Source organism: Pituophis catenifer, unplaced genomic scaffold, assembly GCF_029215685.1.
Source record: "Pituophis catenifer annectens isolate HBS135680 unplaced genomic scaffold, rPitCat1.0.hap2 SCAF_8, whole genome shotgun sequence".
Classification (NCBI taxonomy): domain Eukaryota; kingdom Metazoa; phylum Chordata; class Lepidosauria; order Squamata; family Colubridae; genus Pituophis; species Pituophis catenifer.
In genome coordinates this window covers 20,382,962-20,399,247 of record NW_027256888.1, presented here as the reverse complement: position 1 = coordinate 20,399,247, position 16,286 = coordinate 20,382,962, and the positions used below count along the sequence as shown (strand labels likewise).

The 16,286-nt window shown below is 36.3% G+C and overlaps 1 protein-coding gene across 1 annotated transcript; it reads left to right on the top strand.

Moving 5' to 3' along the window:
• The first annotated feature begins 3,419 nt into the window (after positions 1 to 3,419).
• Positions 3,420 to 14,299, top strand: GUCY1A1 (guanylate cyclase 1 soluble subunit alpha 1). The gene is made up of 8 exons (XM_070948412.1): positions 3,420 to 3,665; positions 6,258 to 6,319; positions 7,764 to 7,819; positions 9,240 to 9,949; positions 10,658 to 11,143; positions 11,672 to 11,815; positions 12,756 to 12,910; positions 13,130 to 14,299. Exons 1-8 carry the CDS (start codon positions 3,420 to 3,422, stop codon positions 13,329 to 13,331), a joined length of 2,061 nt encoding a protein of 686 aa, XP_070804513.1. The 3' UTR covers positions 13,332 to 14,299.
• The last annotated feature ends 1,987 nt before the right edge of the window (positions 14,300 to 16,286 follow it).

Sequence of the window (16,286 nt, the reverse complement as noted above, 5' to 3'; positions counted from 1 at the left end):
ATGAAGTCTCTTAACAAAAAACTCCAAACCAACAGTTGTAAATCCATTGCATCCAAAACGCCAACAAATTGTTTACCACGCCTTTCCAGTCCAGTCACACCCCTTTTATACTTTGTAGGGTGTGGCCCTATGTCTCCTGACCAAACCTCTTGGTATGTGGCAATAGCTGTTCTCTACGACGTCTCCTACGTCTCTCTCTTGTATCCAATAGGGGCTCCCCCTCGGCGTTACCGGCCTCTGTTTCCTCCTCAATTTGGCTGGGGTCCAGAGGCATGTCAGCAACTGTCAGTTCTTGCTGACTAACCAGTGAAGACGGCCCCTCCGGTACAAGCTCGTGACAGCTTCCTCCTCCATATCATCCTCCGACTCAGCATGCGAAGATAAATCAGCCTCCGGGGCCGGGGTCACAACAACTTTAAACATGTACATCCTTATCGTTATCCTGTATTCATAATCATGTTTATACTTATATCTGTTACCTTAGGCGTACTTGACAAATAAAATAAATAAATAAATAAAGTATAGAAATCCAGCACAATGTCAGAACAGCAGAGGGGCACGATGGCCTTGGATCCTGGCGAAAACTGGCTGGGAAGGAGTCTGTCCTATCTCCAAAGACAGTTCCCCACCCTAATTCCCAAGTTTGCAGCAGAAGAGGAAAAATCCCAAGCATGCATCCCTTCCCCCAGCACAATGGCAGAACACCAGAATACAATGGTGGATCTGACAAATATGCTGCAAGAATGTAAATAAATGATTTACCAAGACTTAATATTTATATTGTATATAAGGTTTTAAATATAACATAAAAACTTAGAACGAAAACTAATTTGGCATCCTGCAAGGTTTTGTTTCTATTTGCTGTGGCTGATACTAGTAAACAGTCTGTGTGAAACAATAGCACTGAAAAACATTGAAATGACTACTTTGATTTCGAATTGCACCTTGCACCCAACTTTTGTTTGCTTTTCTGTTACAAATTTCAACTTTGGCTATTGATTTTGTTTCTAAGTGTAACATTTAACTGTAACAAACTGCTCCTAAATTAGCTATGTGCTACAGTTTACCTAATATGGTTAATTTATGATAGGACCCATTTTCATTTTTAATTAAAAATAGTTATAGTTAATAAATAGATTTGAGCTATGGCTCCTAGAAGAGAAATGCTAATTATTCATCCATGTTGTCTTATGATCTGTCTTCTAGTAATGCAGAGATTTATTATGATTTCCTTTCCCTGTGTCATTGTTCCTAAGGTTTGAACTAAAAATGAAGATTCTGAAAGATGTAATCACAGCTCTGTTTATAGTTGCCCTCTGTTTTTTTAAAAAAATATTATTCAGTCAAGAACCTTGCTTTCTATAAAAACTCATGCTTTAAAATGTTAGTATTAAAATAAATATGTTTCCCATTGTTAATAAAGTAACAGTACTATGTATACTTTTAAGTGTGTTATATAATTAGGTATTAAATGAGAGCATATTAATATCTCTTTTAAATCTCAAATATTATATTGCATTTTGTCTTTTAATTAAAATGTTATGCTACTTTAGAATATTCTTCTGTGGTCAGTTTGATTCCTAATTACTTTGGGTTTAATTCCAATAAATTGGACTTGAAATGTCAAAGTATTAAAGGATCAAATAAATCATTATGTTTACAGGAAGATCTAATTGGAAAGAGATAAATGCCAAAACTTTCTGTAATAATACTGACTTTTATGAAGCCCTGACAGGGCTTTAAACTAAAATTGAGGAATATCCCAAACTGCAATCTGTTTATATATACATTTTAATTAAGTTGACATTTCTACCTATGTAAATAGAATACTGAATTGTTCAGATATATGTCAACAAAGTTACAATTAATTTTACATGTTTTCCGTTATTGCACATTATACACCACAGATTGCAGCATCATGCAGTTATACAGGTGGTGCCCTACCTAGTCAACTGCCTTGTAGTACTACAAAATATCTTACAAAACTGCAGAGATGCATACAAACTAATCATTTTTAAATGCTAATGGAACCACAGGAATGAAATCTGAAGGCAGAGCTGGGAAAAAATAATTTTCTGTCTAGTATGTTTCAGTTGGTCTGTAAGGAAACTTCCACATGCCTTTGGCCATTATCATCAATTTTCTTAGCCATCTATTCTTCCCCCTCAAAATACAAGTTGATTTCATTGCTATGACAGAGGTTAACTCCCAATTGATAAAAGTTGGGGATGTATGTATGTATGATTGGATTGTTTTTTCTTTCCATAGCAACAAACTTCACACTAGCTCATAGCAATATATTTTAGTTCTATTTCTTTATCATACTTTTTCTCTGGGAGAGCGCTGGAAGCAAATTATCAGATTGTTTTTGAGGACAAGAAAAATAAAAATTTGTATATGGAACTTGGGAAGTCACTATAGAATTCCAATTTAATTCAGTCGACAGCATATCTGTCCTTCATCCTGAATTCAAAAATGGCTTCTATTATATATTGTAGTTGAACCAAATTAGGCCAGGTGAACTGTTTGTGGACTAGATGTATGTTTTGTGATATGACACAGATTTGTAAATTGTCCATTTGGATTTTGCCCCAATTATCTAACCCAGATTAATTATGTGGGGGGCAAACACTGCCTTTTACAATCAGGATATGATGATACCAGCTAAAGAAGTTTGTCTTTATAACTTAAATTGAAAGCACCAAGAAAATATAAATAAATATTTCAGCAATCTATATGAAGATGATGTAGGCAAGGCAGATAGTTTCCCACAGACCATCCTGTTTTATCATGTAAACTTTTTTTCCAACCTGCATCCAGTCCATAATCAGTTAAAATATTTTGCCTTGGGAAGTAATAAAAGCAGAGTTTGCCCATTTGATATATGATATATAAAACAATTAAAGTGTTATAGAATTGATTTTCTTCAGAACTGTTTTTCCCATATTGTCGCCCAAATTGATTCAACTTGTTTGATTCTGTTTCATTGTTCCAAAAATATCTCTGTTTCTTGGCAACCCAATGAAAACTAGGTTTTCATATCTTTTTCTTTTGTCACAAAAAGAGAAGAATGTAAGAATTCATGTGCCTGCAGGTTATTATGTCATCAATTACTGTGTAATTTAATAAGATGTCCAAAAAAATAGATATCAAAAATTGAGAACAGAGAAATTATGCTGGTTCTTCAATATAGTGTGAAGTATAATATAATACTATTTGTCTCCTTTCACTTTTCCCCCTTCTTTCGTTGCAGGCTAATAAAGATAAAGTTGTTTTGGAAGTTGATTTTACAGTCATAAGTAATTTGCCACAGGAATTCCTGCTGTTAGCTCTTTCTTCTCTGGTTGGTTAATGGAGGTGGCCACGTTAAGCACAAAATAGAGATATACACAACATTTTATAACAGTGATCTGTACAGTATGTTCTGCACAAAACTGAAAGAGCTGAAGATCACTGGCGAATGTCCTTTCTCCTTGCTCAACCAAAGTTGCATTCCAGATGAAAATGAGGAAGAATGTGCTGAAGTGCCCAACAGTTCTAAGGCTCCTTTGCCCATCTGCAGAGAGAAAGTCCCTCATGGAAACCTTCCACAAAGGAAAATCAGCAGGAACAGAGTATTTCTGCATACTTTAGCTGAGAGCATTTACAAGCTAATCTCTCCAGAAGTAAGTTGTTTGGAATATCAATTGGAAAATCCTGTTGTTGTTGTTTTAAATACCGCTTTCTAGACTGTTAGAAACATGTTGATTCAGGTACCTCAAGTACAATACTTTGATTTATCAGTTACTTAACAAGTTTCACACTCGCTAGTAACCTAGCAAAACTCAGGGTACAGAATTAATTATGTCAGGAGCATTACAACAAAATTTAAATGGACCTATTATTTTTTATACATTTCAGGGCCCACTCATTTGTATAGCAATAGAAATTGGTTCCTAGAGTTCTGACTTTGCCTTCATAGTAATGATGGAGGCATTAATATATGCTAATGAGGTGGGGGTTTTGCTTTAGCAAAATACATTTTATTTCTTTTTCCCAGCTAAACCTGCCTCTCAAATATTTTTAACAATATTTTGAAAAAATCTTTCTGCTTAGTAAATAATATCCACATTACATAAATATTATATACATTGATAAGAAAAAAAATGTCTCGGGGTACTTTTTAGAGAGAAAAGCAATTTTTTTCTTATTATTCCATCAATCTTGATAGTACTTTTGCTTTAGTTTAGATTAATCAAGTTACCTGTTGCCCCATGATCATTTTGTTTTTAAGTGCCATAAATTTCAGTCAGGAAAGTCAGTGGCAGAAGATATGGGAATTATTATCTAAAACATCTGGATGGAGTCTAATTTCCTGTTCCTGTCAGCAGTTCTTATAGATCTTTAAAGCAGATGTGTTTTTGAATCGCATTATCTGGGATCATCTAGTGGAACATGAGATATGTGACCTTAAGCATGTAAAATGCATAGTCTGTCATTTCTAAAGTACTTTTCAATATTTTCGTACTACATTCTTTGTTAGAGTAGGAACAGGGGTGAAATCCAGCCAGTTCTATCTGGCTCTGGTGAATGGGTAGCAGCGGCTGCGGGAGGCTCTGCCCACCCATACGAACATCATAACGTCGCTTTTTTGCGACATTTTAAGCCTCTGCGCATACGCAGACAATGGTGCGCAGGAGCAGAGCAAGTGCATGCATTGCACGTGCACATTGGTGAACTGTTAGGGAAGGTAAGTAAATTTCACCCCTGAGTAGGAACCTAGTATGTATATGGATGGTGGGATATTGACTCTGACATCAAGATGTTTTCTGTTATACCTGCATAACTTTATATTAAATTGGTTGATAAATATTCTAGTATGCTAGTGAATTGATTATATGATATATAGAACTAAATTGCACCTAGTTGTGTGGGTTTTTTTAGATAGATCCAGATATATGGTATTTAAAAGTTAGCCTTTCTTTCTACTAGCTGAAAATCAGCTTATGTTACCCATTTTCTACTTGGAAATATTTTTCAATTATCACGCCCCAGATCTGATTATATGTGTCCATTGACGTCAATCAGAGATTGTTCTAAGAATTGTGGAGAATACAGTATAGCTGAAATAGAATTAAATCAAGTTAAAAATGCCAATAAATGTCTATGTTTATTACTTTATTTGAGTTTTTAAAAACAGAAATTGTGGAATAAATGAAGAAATAAAAAATCCTTGATATATTTTTTTAAAAATATTGTCAATTATATTTTGTTTTATTAAGGACATTAAATATTATATAAATATTATTTATATGGTATTCATTTCAAATGTAAAATACTAAAGTCAGCACTAACGTTTTTCTTCAGGCAACATAATCTTCCTTCATACCTGTTTTCCTTCCATTAAATGTCTAAAATTTTGATGCAATAAATAATGAAAATGGCAAGAGATGTTAAATATAGTAGCTACTCAAGTGTGCCATTCTGATGGACCGAAAATAATAGGAGTCTGGACAATCATCTATTCAGGATAGCTGGAGTCTGGATAACTATCTTTGGATATCCTGCATTGTGCAAAGAGCTGGTTTAATTGCTTAGATACCCTACAAGTCCCTTCATTCCTCTTGGAAATTTGCTAACAAGAAATCTCTTAAAGCCATAATCTCTGAGTTGGATTGCTGAGCAATAATAGAGAATGATTCTGAAAAACAAGTGCACTGCTCCTTTAAAAAAATGTTAGTGCAATAACAGCTATTCTTGGTGAGCATATTATTTCAATATATCTTAAAATAAAATTGTAAATTTATGATCTGTATGCAAATATGGTCATTTTGATGAAGAATCTTGGAAACAATTGTGTACTATGCAAACAAGACAGATGTGTTAGTTGAGAATTCGATTGCAATCCAAAAATTCGTATATTTTTGTTTTGTATGAGTTAGAATTCTATCTTAAACAAGAGCTCACAGCTGAGAGATGCTCCTGGATTCAGTATTGCTACTGGCTTATGTAAATATCACTGTGCCTGTCTTTGAAGAAAGTAAAGAAAGTACTCTCGATCTAAACTGTGGTTGACAAAGAGTCATACATTATATGCAGATCCTTCGAAAGAGTCCTTCCTATTTAAGCATATATTTCTATTAAATATATAGAATGGATTTACACCTGAGCTAAATGACATTTGTGCCTTTTCTCTCCTTCTGCTTAAAAGACCAGGTTCACTCTGACACCAGTATTACGTATTGACATCTGATTTAATATAACCTTTTTCATTTCAGTATGAAAAATTGTATCTTGCATTTCAAAGAAGCCTAGCCAATAATAACATAAAAGAAATGGGGTAAGTGGCTGCACCATTTAAATTCAAAAAGAGTGATAGATTTATCTAGCAGTTAATGCTACCTCATTAATCTCAATTTCCTATTATATAATGACTAAGTTTTAATACTTACAAAGTAAAACTTAATTGCGGCTTTATAGTATAGTTTCTTCTCTCGGTATTTTGGATTGTAATGCTTAATATACTGTTGGTAGAGTGATGTATATTATTAAACAAAGGTTTTTAATATTATTAAATGTAACACTTTATATTCTTTTATATTCTTTTACAAAAATGGGGAGAAAATAGAAAATGAAGTTACAGATCTCTGAGTGACTTTTCTGTATGTTAGCAAAGGTTTCTATCCCATTTATCCAATAAGTACAAGTATGGAGAAGACCACAAGATGGCAATAAAAATGTGTATAAAATTTGATCTTTGTTGCCATCTTGTAATCATCTAGATTTTTGCAGCTCAGGCCCGGTGACTCAGTTGTGCTGATCTATAAAACGGTCTCTTCTGTACTAAATAGCAAAGAATTTGAACTATAATTTAATAGCAAAATTTGGACTTTTTCATCAAGACAGGGTTAAGAGACTAATCTTGAGTTGTACCTCCTTTTTAGAATATTGAAATATTTCACTTTGAAAATAGCTTGTGCCCTTTGCCTTTCCTTTCAAGTGGTGCTGTCCTGAGTCATGAAAACTGACATCTTAAAACAAGGGTGTCAAACTCAAGGCCCAGGGGCCAGATCCGGCTTCCGAGACGCTTAGATCTGGCCTGTGGGGCCACCCTGGAAATAGCGAAGGACCAGCCCGCGGTGCCTCTGCCAGCGGAAATGGAGCTCGGGAGGGCTGCGGGTGGCCCTCCCAAGCTCTGTTTTTGCTGGCAGAGGGTTGCAGGATGCCATTGCTGCTGAAAATGGAGCTTGGGAGCCTGTTTTTGCTGGCAGAGAACTCCCCAGCATGAGTGACGTCGAACTGGCCACACCCACCCCGGCCCCCTGAGGTCAAACACAACAATAATGCGGCCCTCAATGAAATCAAGTTTGACATCCCTGGCTTAAAAGTTTACATATGTTTAGTGAAGATACAAAGAGGCAGACTTCAGTTGGATTGTACCATTTCTTAACATTTTGGCTGCTTCTCGATCTAGCCAATTAGATATAATCAGAACAAGTGTTATGATCTATTTGTGGCACTGCAATTTCAAGCAAACTGATTTGACTGCATGTTCTATCAGTTTTTAAATTTATATTTGATCAGAATTTAATGGGTGAATATGGATATATGATTAGAGTGGTCATCATTTAATTTGTGATAAATGGAAAACAAACTAAGAATGAGGATTATAATTTAAACTCTGATACATTACTTACTGTTTTTTAAAATTATGTATATTTACATATTATTTTGTCTTTGCTAGACAATTGCAGTTTTAAAATTGTATTTTTCTTCCTTTACAGACAGTATGAGGGAAAAGATTTTGAGAATCTACTCACTGATAATGCAGATTTGGCAGGTAATTATATATTTATGAATAGCAAGTGCTAACACTACAATCAGTTTATTTAGTATCCCCAATAACCTACCAAGACTACTAATGACATAGAGCCGTAATGGCGAACGTGCCATAGGAGGCACGCGGCGCCATATCGGTAGGCACGCAAGTGTTGCCCTAGCTCAGCTCTAGAGCACACAGCTGATTTTTGGCCCTTCCTGTCCCACCGGAAGACAGCATTTCCAGCCTCTGGATGGCCTGGCCGGGGGGGGCTGTTTTCGCCCTCCCCAGGCTCCAAGAAAGCCTCTGGAGCCTGGGGAGGGCGAAAAAACGGGCCTACCGGGCCCACTGTGCCATTATGTGCCAAAACTGGGGGGGAAGTGCGGGGGGGGCATGCGCACATACATGGGGGGCGGGGCACATTTGATTATGGGTGTGGGCACGTGTGTGCGTGACCCCCTGCACTCCCCCCGCTTTTGGCATGTGACAGCAAAAAGGTTAGCCATCACTGACATAGAGTCTTTTTAAATGTCTTACTGTCAAAAGAAAGGCATGCAATTGAACAGACAATCAACAACATTGACAGCTAAATTTATGTCCCTTATACTCTGATAGCATGGCATGAAATTCTTGACAATGCTACCCATGTATGTATGTATGTATTTAAGAAATTTACACTTCACTTTTTATTATCTTTTTTTGTTATTCACATGCATGTGCATACAAACAGCTCTCTGAATAAAAGATTAGAATGAAGATCTCCTCTGATGGTGTCTCTCTGTGGAAAACATCAAATTAAATGTTATCTCAGATAATCTCAAATTCAAATTAAATGTTAAGCTGCAAAGACAGAACTCCAAATCTGTAGAATCTGTTCCCTTGATTAGTAAGAGAAAAGCAGCAATCAGAGAGTTTATTTTTTTCCTTATCCTTAGATTTTTCATTTCATTCGTCATTTGCATCTCTGTCCTTTTCATTTCAGAAGGTCAAATGGCTATGAGCAGATTAAATTTTTAAAAGGGTTAAAGATCCACCTATGACCCATTTTACATTTGCCACTTGTACCAATAATAATTTGGTACAAGCAAATTACTTGTAGAGCAATTACATCCTAAAGTTTGTTGCATGTACCTAGTTGGTGGTTATATTTCTTCTGCAACAGCCAATATAAATGGTCACCAGATCTTTACAAAAAAAAATGCACAAGAAGAAAAATAATACTTTGCTTCAAATATATAAGGTCTCAGGAGAGAAAAACTGATTTCAGAGAGTGATGTAAAATAGTTATTTATCTGAAGTGTTCAGTAATAGAAAACAGGGTTAGACAAAGGAAATGAAAGGCGAATGTACCGTATGTTAAAAATCAAAAGCATATTGACTGGGGGAATTTAAAGACTGTATTTAAAACAATATCAGTAATCAAAATGTTTTATACTGGCAGGAATTCCAGTCACTGTTCTAAGAGAATCACTTGGTGAAGAGCTGTTCAAAATATGTTACGAAGAAGATGAACACATTCTTGGAGTTGTTGGGGGAAGTCTGAAAGACTTTTTGAACAGTTTCAGTACTCTTCTGAAGCAGAGCTCTCATTGCCATGAAGCTGGGAAAATGGGCAGAGTTGAAGAAGTCTCAATTTTGTGCTTGGAAAAAGATCCCAATTTTTTAAATGTATACTATTTTTTCCCCAAAAAACCAACTACCCTCATCCTGTCTGGTATTATTAAGGCAGCAGCTCTCATTTTGTATGACATGGAGGTGGAAATAATGGTAATGCCACCCAGCTTTTGCAAGGACAGTTCCGAGTTTATTGATCAGCCTTATTTGTTATATTCTGTGCACATCAAAAGCACAAAGCCATCACTATCACCTTGTAAACCCCAATCTTCTCTTGTAATTCCTACTTCTATGTTCTGTAAGACCTTTCCTTTCCATTGCATGTTTGACAAGGCCATGGATATTTTGCAAGTTGGCAATGGCATCAGAAGATTATTAAACAAAAGAGAATTTCAAGCAAAGCCGCAGTTTGATGAGTGGTTTGAAATTTTAGCTCCTAAAATAAATTGCACATTTAGTGGGATCATGACAATGCTGAACATGCAGTTTACTATAAGAGTGAGACGAGGAGACAAAGTTCTTAAAAAGTCAACGGGGGTAAGAATTGGATGTATCTTTTTTCTTCATTTCTTCATTAAATCCATTTTTCTTTAAGGTATGAGACTGTGATTGAACTTGTATGTATTGTGGTGAGCTACAGTTTGCTTACCTTTGTTAGGATAAATAAGCCACCAACCATGATTCATAGCCTACAGTGGCATGGTCCATAAAACAAATAAAATTATGACTTATTATGAATGAACCCAGCTTATCAGTTGATATGTGTAAATGATGTGTAAAACCTAAAAAGGTCACCCCACCTTTTTAGGTTTTCACTTAATTCTCTTCACTGTAAATTTATGAAGGAGAGAAACATGTTAAATATTTGAATCTGTATCTTTCCTCTATGCATGTCCATTTTCTGTCAGTACAATAGATGTTCTTGCATGCATTTGTGAAAAGCATTGGTTCTTCAGATTAATAGTTGATGTTCATCTTGATGAAAATTGTAAGAGTCTAGAGATACTTTGAAAAACTTAAACATTTATAACTAACTTTATCAGACGATAAAGAAGGTAGAATATAGGCATTATAAAGTCAAACACTATTAAATACAGAACTGTTTATGGAGGAAAGGTAATCCAGACCAATTTTCCTGGAATGTGGATAGATACCACAGAGTAAATAAGTTGATTTTTGTTATCTTTGTATATGTTAAGTAGCTTCAGAATTCTCTCAATGCTTCATTTTTCTGTCTTGGCTTAGGTTATGGATCTTAAAGGACAAATGATTTACATTATCGAATCTAATACCATTTTGTTCTTGGGATCTCCTTGTGTGGATAGACTGGAAGATTTCACAGGACGTGGTTTATATCTTTCAGATATTCCAATTCATAATGCACTTAGGGATGTTGTTTTAATAGGCGAACAAGCCAGAGCTCAAGATGGATTGAAGAAAAGATTAGGGAAGCTTAAAGCAACTCTTGAACAAGCTCACCAAGCTCTTGAAGAAGAGAAAAAAAAGACAGTTGATCTTTTGTGCTCTATTTTCCCTGAGGAAGTTGCTCAGCAGCTATGGCAAGGACAAGTTGTACAGGCCAAGAAATTTAATAATGTCACAATGCTTTTTTCTGACATTGTAGGATTCACTGCAATCTGTTCTCAGTGTTCACCCATGCAGGTTATCACCATGCTTAACGAGCTCTACACTCGCTTTGATTATCAGTGTGGAGAACTGGATATCTACAAGGTAAAGAATGGTTTTCCCGAGAGAAATAATTGCAAAAAGTGAATGGGATATGAAGAACTATTTTGATTCAAAATTATAAGAGGTTTAAAACATATAATGGAGCATGCTTATTTGCAGTTAAACTGTAGGTGTAATCAAGTAGGAAGCATAATGTAACTTAGAAGCTGATGCTTTAGCTGTAAAATGGGAAAATATATGCAATCTTTACTATATTTACCTTGAAATTAATATATTGATCTCAATTACACTATGAGTAAGTGCTTTGGGATTGCTGATAGTGCCTCAAAAAAGTAGAATTCAAGGTAAATATTTTGACATAACATTTTTATTATAATGAAGAATTACCAAAAATGAATCAGACTTTGCTATGCAAAAATATTCACCAGTGGATAGATTGCATAAGAGAACTATGCATTTTGACTAAAAAAATGGAATAGTGGGCGGTTTGGGACAAAAGCATTTCAAATTGTGTTTTGGGTTTCCTTTTTTAATTTTCTCATCTTATAAATTGTTCATTTTAATGTTTAGGTAGAAACCATTGGAGATGCATATTGTGTAGCTGGAGGCTTACATAAAGAAAATGAGACCCATGCGATTCAGATTGCACTAATGGCACTTAAAATGATGGATCTGTCCAATGAAGTGATGTCACCACATGGAGAATCCATCAAGGTTAGCAAGCTATTTGAACATGACTTCAATTATTTTCTGTATAGTATCAGTTTTCTCCCAAAGTGATACTTGCAGTTGAAGACTCACAGTTGGGTTTCCTGAACATAATTCTTAACAGGTTTTTAGTTGGATATTAAAGTAATGCCATTGATACAAATAAAACTAGTACCCTAGTTTATGTATAACAAATCCAGACTTCAAACCTTAACATCTTTTTTTTCCGCTCGTGTGTTAATGTTATGTCATTTAGCCACTCTTTTGTCAACAGGAGAGATGGCTGATGTTATTGCAATGGATCATCTGCTCTAAGGAAATCTCCTTTTATTGTTACTGTCCCATGTAATATTACTGTGTATACTTTTTCCTCATACATTTTAATTTAATTTAATATGCAAGCAATGTTTCATATTAATGATGCATTAATCTTATTTGTTGTGAATTGTATTTTATATTAACTTGAGGTTTTCACTGTTCAATAGCAGGACAGATGAATGACATCAGATAATTTGTTGCCCTGCTTTTTTAAAATTTCCCAAGCTTGTAAAATTGGGCACATTTGAGTAGAAGACAGCTATGAGAACAGGAAAACTATTTTTTTTTTCACAATTGGTTTTGAGATATGGTGCTTGCTCTTAGACTATTTTGTATATAATGCTTAGTATATTATTATATTATCACATGCAATAGTGATAACATACATGTTTGAGACTAGGGATTTTGATGTTTCTTCATTATAGGCTCTGGTTGAATCTTTATATATACTATAGATTTGAATTATCTCAGTATTTCATATTCATTAGAATCCACTGAATACAGCTTCCAAGCTGAGCTCACAATTCATCCTGACATATAGAAATAGATAGAATTCAATGATGTTTTCATTTTTGCTAAATGTGATTATGATTTTTAACATCGCTTTCTTCTTTCTCTCTTATAAAAGATGCGTATAGGACTACATTCTGGCTCTGTTTTTGCTGGTGTTGTTGGTGTGAAAATGCCACGTTACTGCCTATTTGGAAACAATGTAACACTTGCCAACAAGTTTGAGTCTTGCAGTGTCCCTAGGAAAATAAATGTTAGCCCCACTACCTACAGGTATAGTAGCTTACCATGTCAAGTACTTGGTTTTGCTGCTTGTTTCTTACCACTGTAACAATAATCTGAAACCTTCCTTCTCTCCCCTGGCATTCTTTCAAATTCTTACCCTGTTACCTTGTATCTACTGATGATAGCCCTTCCATTCTCCTAACTATGCTGGTGAGATCTACAGGTAATATCTGAAATATTTAATAATACTTTTCATTCTCATTGCAGGTTGATAAAGGATCACCCTGGCTTCATGTTTACTCCTCGCTCAAGACAAGAACTTCCTCCCAACTTTCCAGGCGATATACCTGGAATCTGTTACTTTCTTGACGCTTATCTTCAAGGGAAAAGTACAAAAGCCTGGTTTCAGAAGAAAGATGCTGAAGAAGACAAGACAAATTTCTTGGGGACATCAACAGGAGTGGATTAAATTGTATTTTGGAGACAAAATAGTGTGTATGTATGTGTGTGTGTGTTTATAAGTTCTGAGTTTTGATTTCCTTTTATTAACAAAACATAATAGCACTTTAGCTTATTAATCACTTGAAATCCAGTATTAAATTTTAGATAAAAAGATATTGCATACTACGTAGAATTTTTATTGAGATAATATATTCAGTGTATAAAAAAGAATAGTTGAAGCAGTAACAAGACAGAGCCAATCTGCCTGTGAAGAATTCTGTCCCTCTAGCAATGAACTTTGAAGTCAGTTTTTTGATAAAGTGTGCTTTGCACCTCTCCAAATTCCCAGTTTTAGAATCAGCTTTCACAACAGTTTCTCAGCATTCTATACCTGCATCTGGGGCTGTATGAGCATCAGAGCACATACCATAGCTTTTTTTTTTTTAAGAGAACAGTTTGGTGTAGTGGTTAAGGTGCTGGCCTAGAAGATAGAAAGCTGAGTTTACCTTAGGCATGAAAGTCAACTGGGTGACCTTGGGCCAGTCACTGTCTCTCAGTCTAACTCGCCTCACAGGGTAGTTGTGGGAAAAATAGGACGAAGGCGTATTATGTATGTTCATCACCTTGAGTTATTAATAAAGTAATAGATGGTATAAAAATTAAATAAGTATTAAGTACATAGGTGATATACACAGGCCCAGCTAGATGAATGTCACAGCTGTTTTAGTGAATTTTTCTAAATTATTTCATAAGAAATTGGAAAGTGCAGCTATACATTATAGTCTACTTTCGGCTAAGGGTGTCAAGAAGCTGTTTAGACTAAAACATTTATAAACACAGATCCAAAAGCCATAATTTATGGCATTGTAGTTCAGAATTTCTGGATTTCATACCTGCCTGATGAAATCCAATTCTTGGGGTTTTTTTTCCTTCTAGGGTCCTTTTTATGGTTATCCTTAGCAATTTTCTAGTTATGTATAAATTAACTTTGATGACACTGTGCTCTCTGTTTCTAGTCAATTAAACAATATTTACATCTGTGGACTATATGAACTTAAATTCAGAATTGCCTCTGGTTCATTCTATGCCTAGTTTTTTTAATGCACAACTGTTAATATTATCATATATATATTTCTGAGGTTTTCGGGGATGTTTGTATTTAGGTCTTTGGTTATTCGGGTTTTCTCCCACGTAAAATTGGAGGTGTCTTGGCAACGTTTCGACGAAGTCTCATTCGTCATCTTCAGTCTGGTGCTTTCGGCTTCGTGCTTCTAGGAGCAATGTGTGTGATCGCAGCTGTTTCTTCCTTTTAACTGCCAGTGGGGGTGTGAACTGATTGGGTGGGAGCTTGGCTGTGTTCTGATTGGGTGGAGGTGTGTTCTGATTGGTTGGGGGTTTGGCTGTGCTCTGATTGAATGGGGGTGTTGGCTGTGCTCTGATTGGATGGGTGTGTGTTCTGTTTAGGAGGGGGCTTGGTTGTGCTCGGGTTAGTCTGAGTAGCAGGGGGATTTGAGCTGGTGAGCTATGTTGCTGTTGTTTGGCTTCGTGTTCGTGGCCGTGCCACCTCTTCATGGTGGGTGTCAGTCTGCTTCATGTATGGATTGGAGGAGTTTAAAGTGGCTAATGATGCAGCTGTGGTCTGGCTTCTGGACCGTGGTCATGCCTCATCATCAGTGTGGGTTTGAGTCTGCTTTCTGCGTGTATGTGTGGTGGTTACATCCTGTGTGGCTCTCGTGAGTGTGGGTCTGGTGTCATTCTTTGTGTTAGGGACTCGTTTGTCAATAAGGGCAGGTTTCCAAATGGCTGGTAGGCAGGAGGTATCATCTCATTTATTCATGCTGTGTGGATGTTTTTCTATCTCGATGGCTTCTCTGATTATTCTGTTGTTAAAGTGTTCAGTTTTGGCGATAGTTCTGGTCTTTTTAAAGTCAATATCATGTCCTGTGGCTTTGAGTGTTGGACCAGGGAAGAAGTTGGTTCCTCTTTTCTGACTGAGTTCTTGTGTTCTTCAATGCGTGTACTTATTCTTCTGTTGGTTTGTCTGATGTATGTGGTGGGGCAGGCGGTGCATGGGATTTCATATACTCCTTGATTTTCTAACTCAATTTTTTCTTTGGGGTTTCTTAGGATGGTGGATATTTTTTGGTTTGTGCAGAATGCTGTCTTGATATTGTGTTTGTGGAGGATCTTGCTGATTCTGTCTGTAGTGCCTTTTATGTATGGGAGGAGGTGTTGTTCGTCAGCTAAGCGTTTTGTTCTGGAGATGAGTGTCTTGGCTACGGAGTTGATCTGTGCTGGGTGGTGGTGTGAGAGTGCGTGCAGATAGCAGTTTGTGTGTGTTTTCTTCTGGTAGATGGTGTGTCCTAGGGAGCCATTGGATTTTTTGTAGACTAAGACATCCAGGAAGGGAAGTTGGTTGTTCGCTTCTGTTTCCATGGTGAACTGTATTTTGGGGTGTAGGCTGTTGAGGTGTGTGAGGAAGTTGGGAAGTGGGAAAGAAAAACTGGAAACATGGAAACAGAAGCGAACAACCAACTTCCCTTCCTGGATGTCTTAGTCTACAAAAAATCCAATGGCTCCCTAGGACACACCATCTACCAGAAGAAAACACACACAAACTGCTATCTGCACGCACTCTCACACCACCACCCAGCACAGATCAACTTCGTAGCCAAGACACTCATCTCCAGAACAAAATGCTTAGCTGACGAACAACACCTAAAAACCGAACTACACACTCTCACTAACGTACTAACATCCAATGGATTCCAAAGAAATAAGATTACCAACCTAATCCAAAAAGAAACCCCCACTGAAATCCAAGACAGAGAACAAGAAAACGGCAAAGCCCTCCTCCCATACATAAAAGGCACTACAGACAGAATCAGCAAGATCCTCCACAAACACAACATCAAGACAGCATTCTGCACAAACCAAAAAATATCCACCATCCTAAGAAACCCCAAAGAAAAAATTGAGTTAG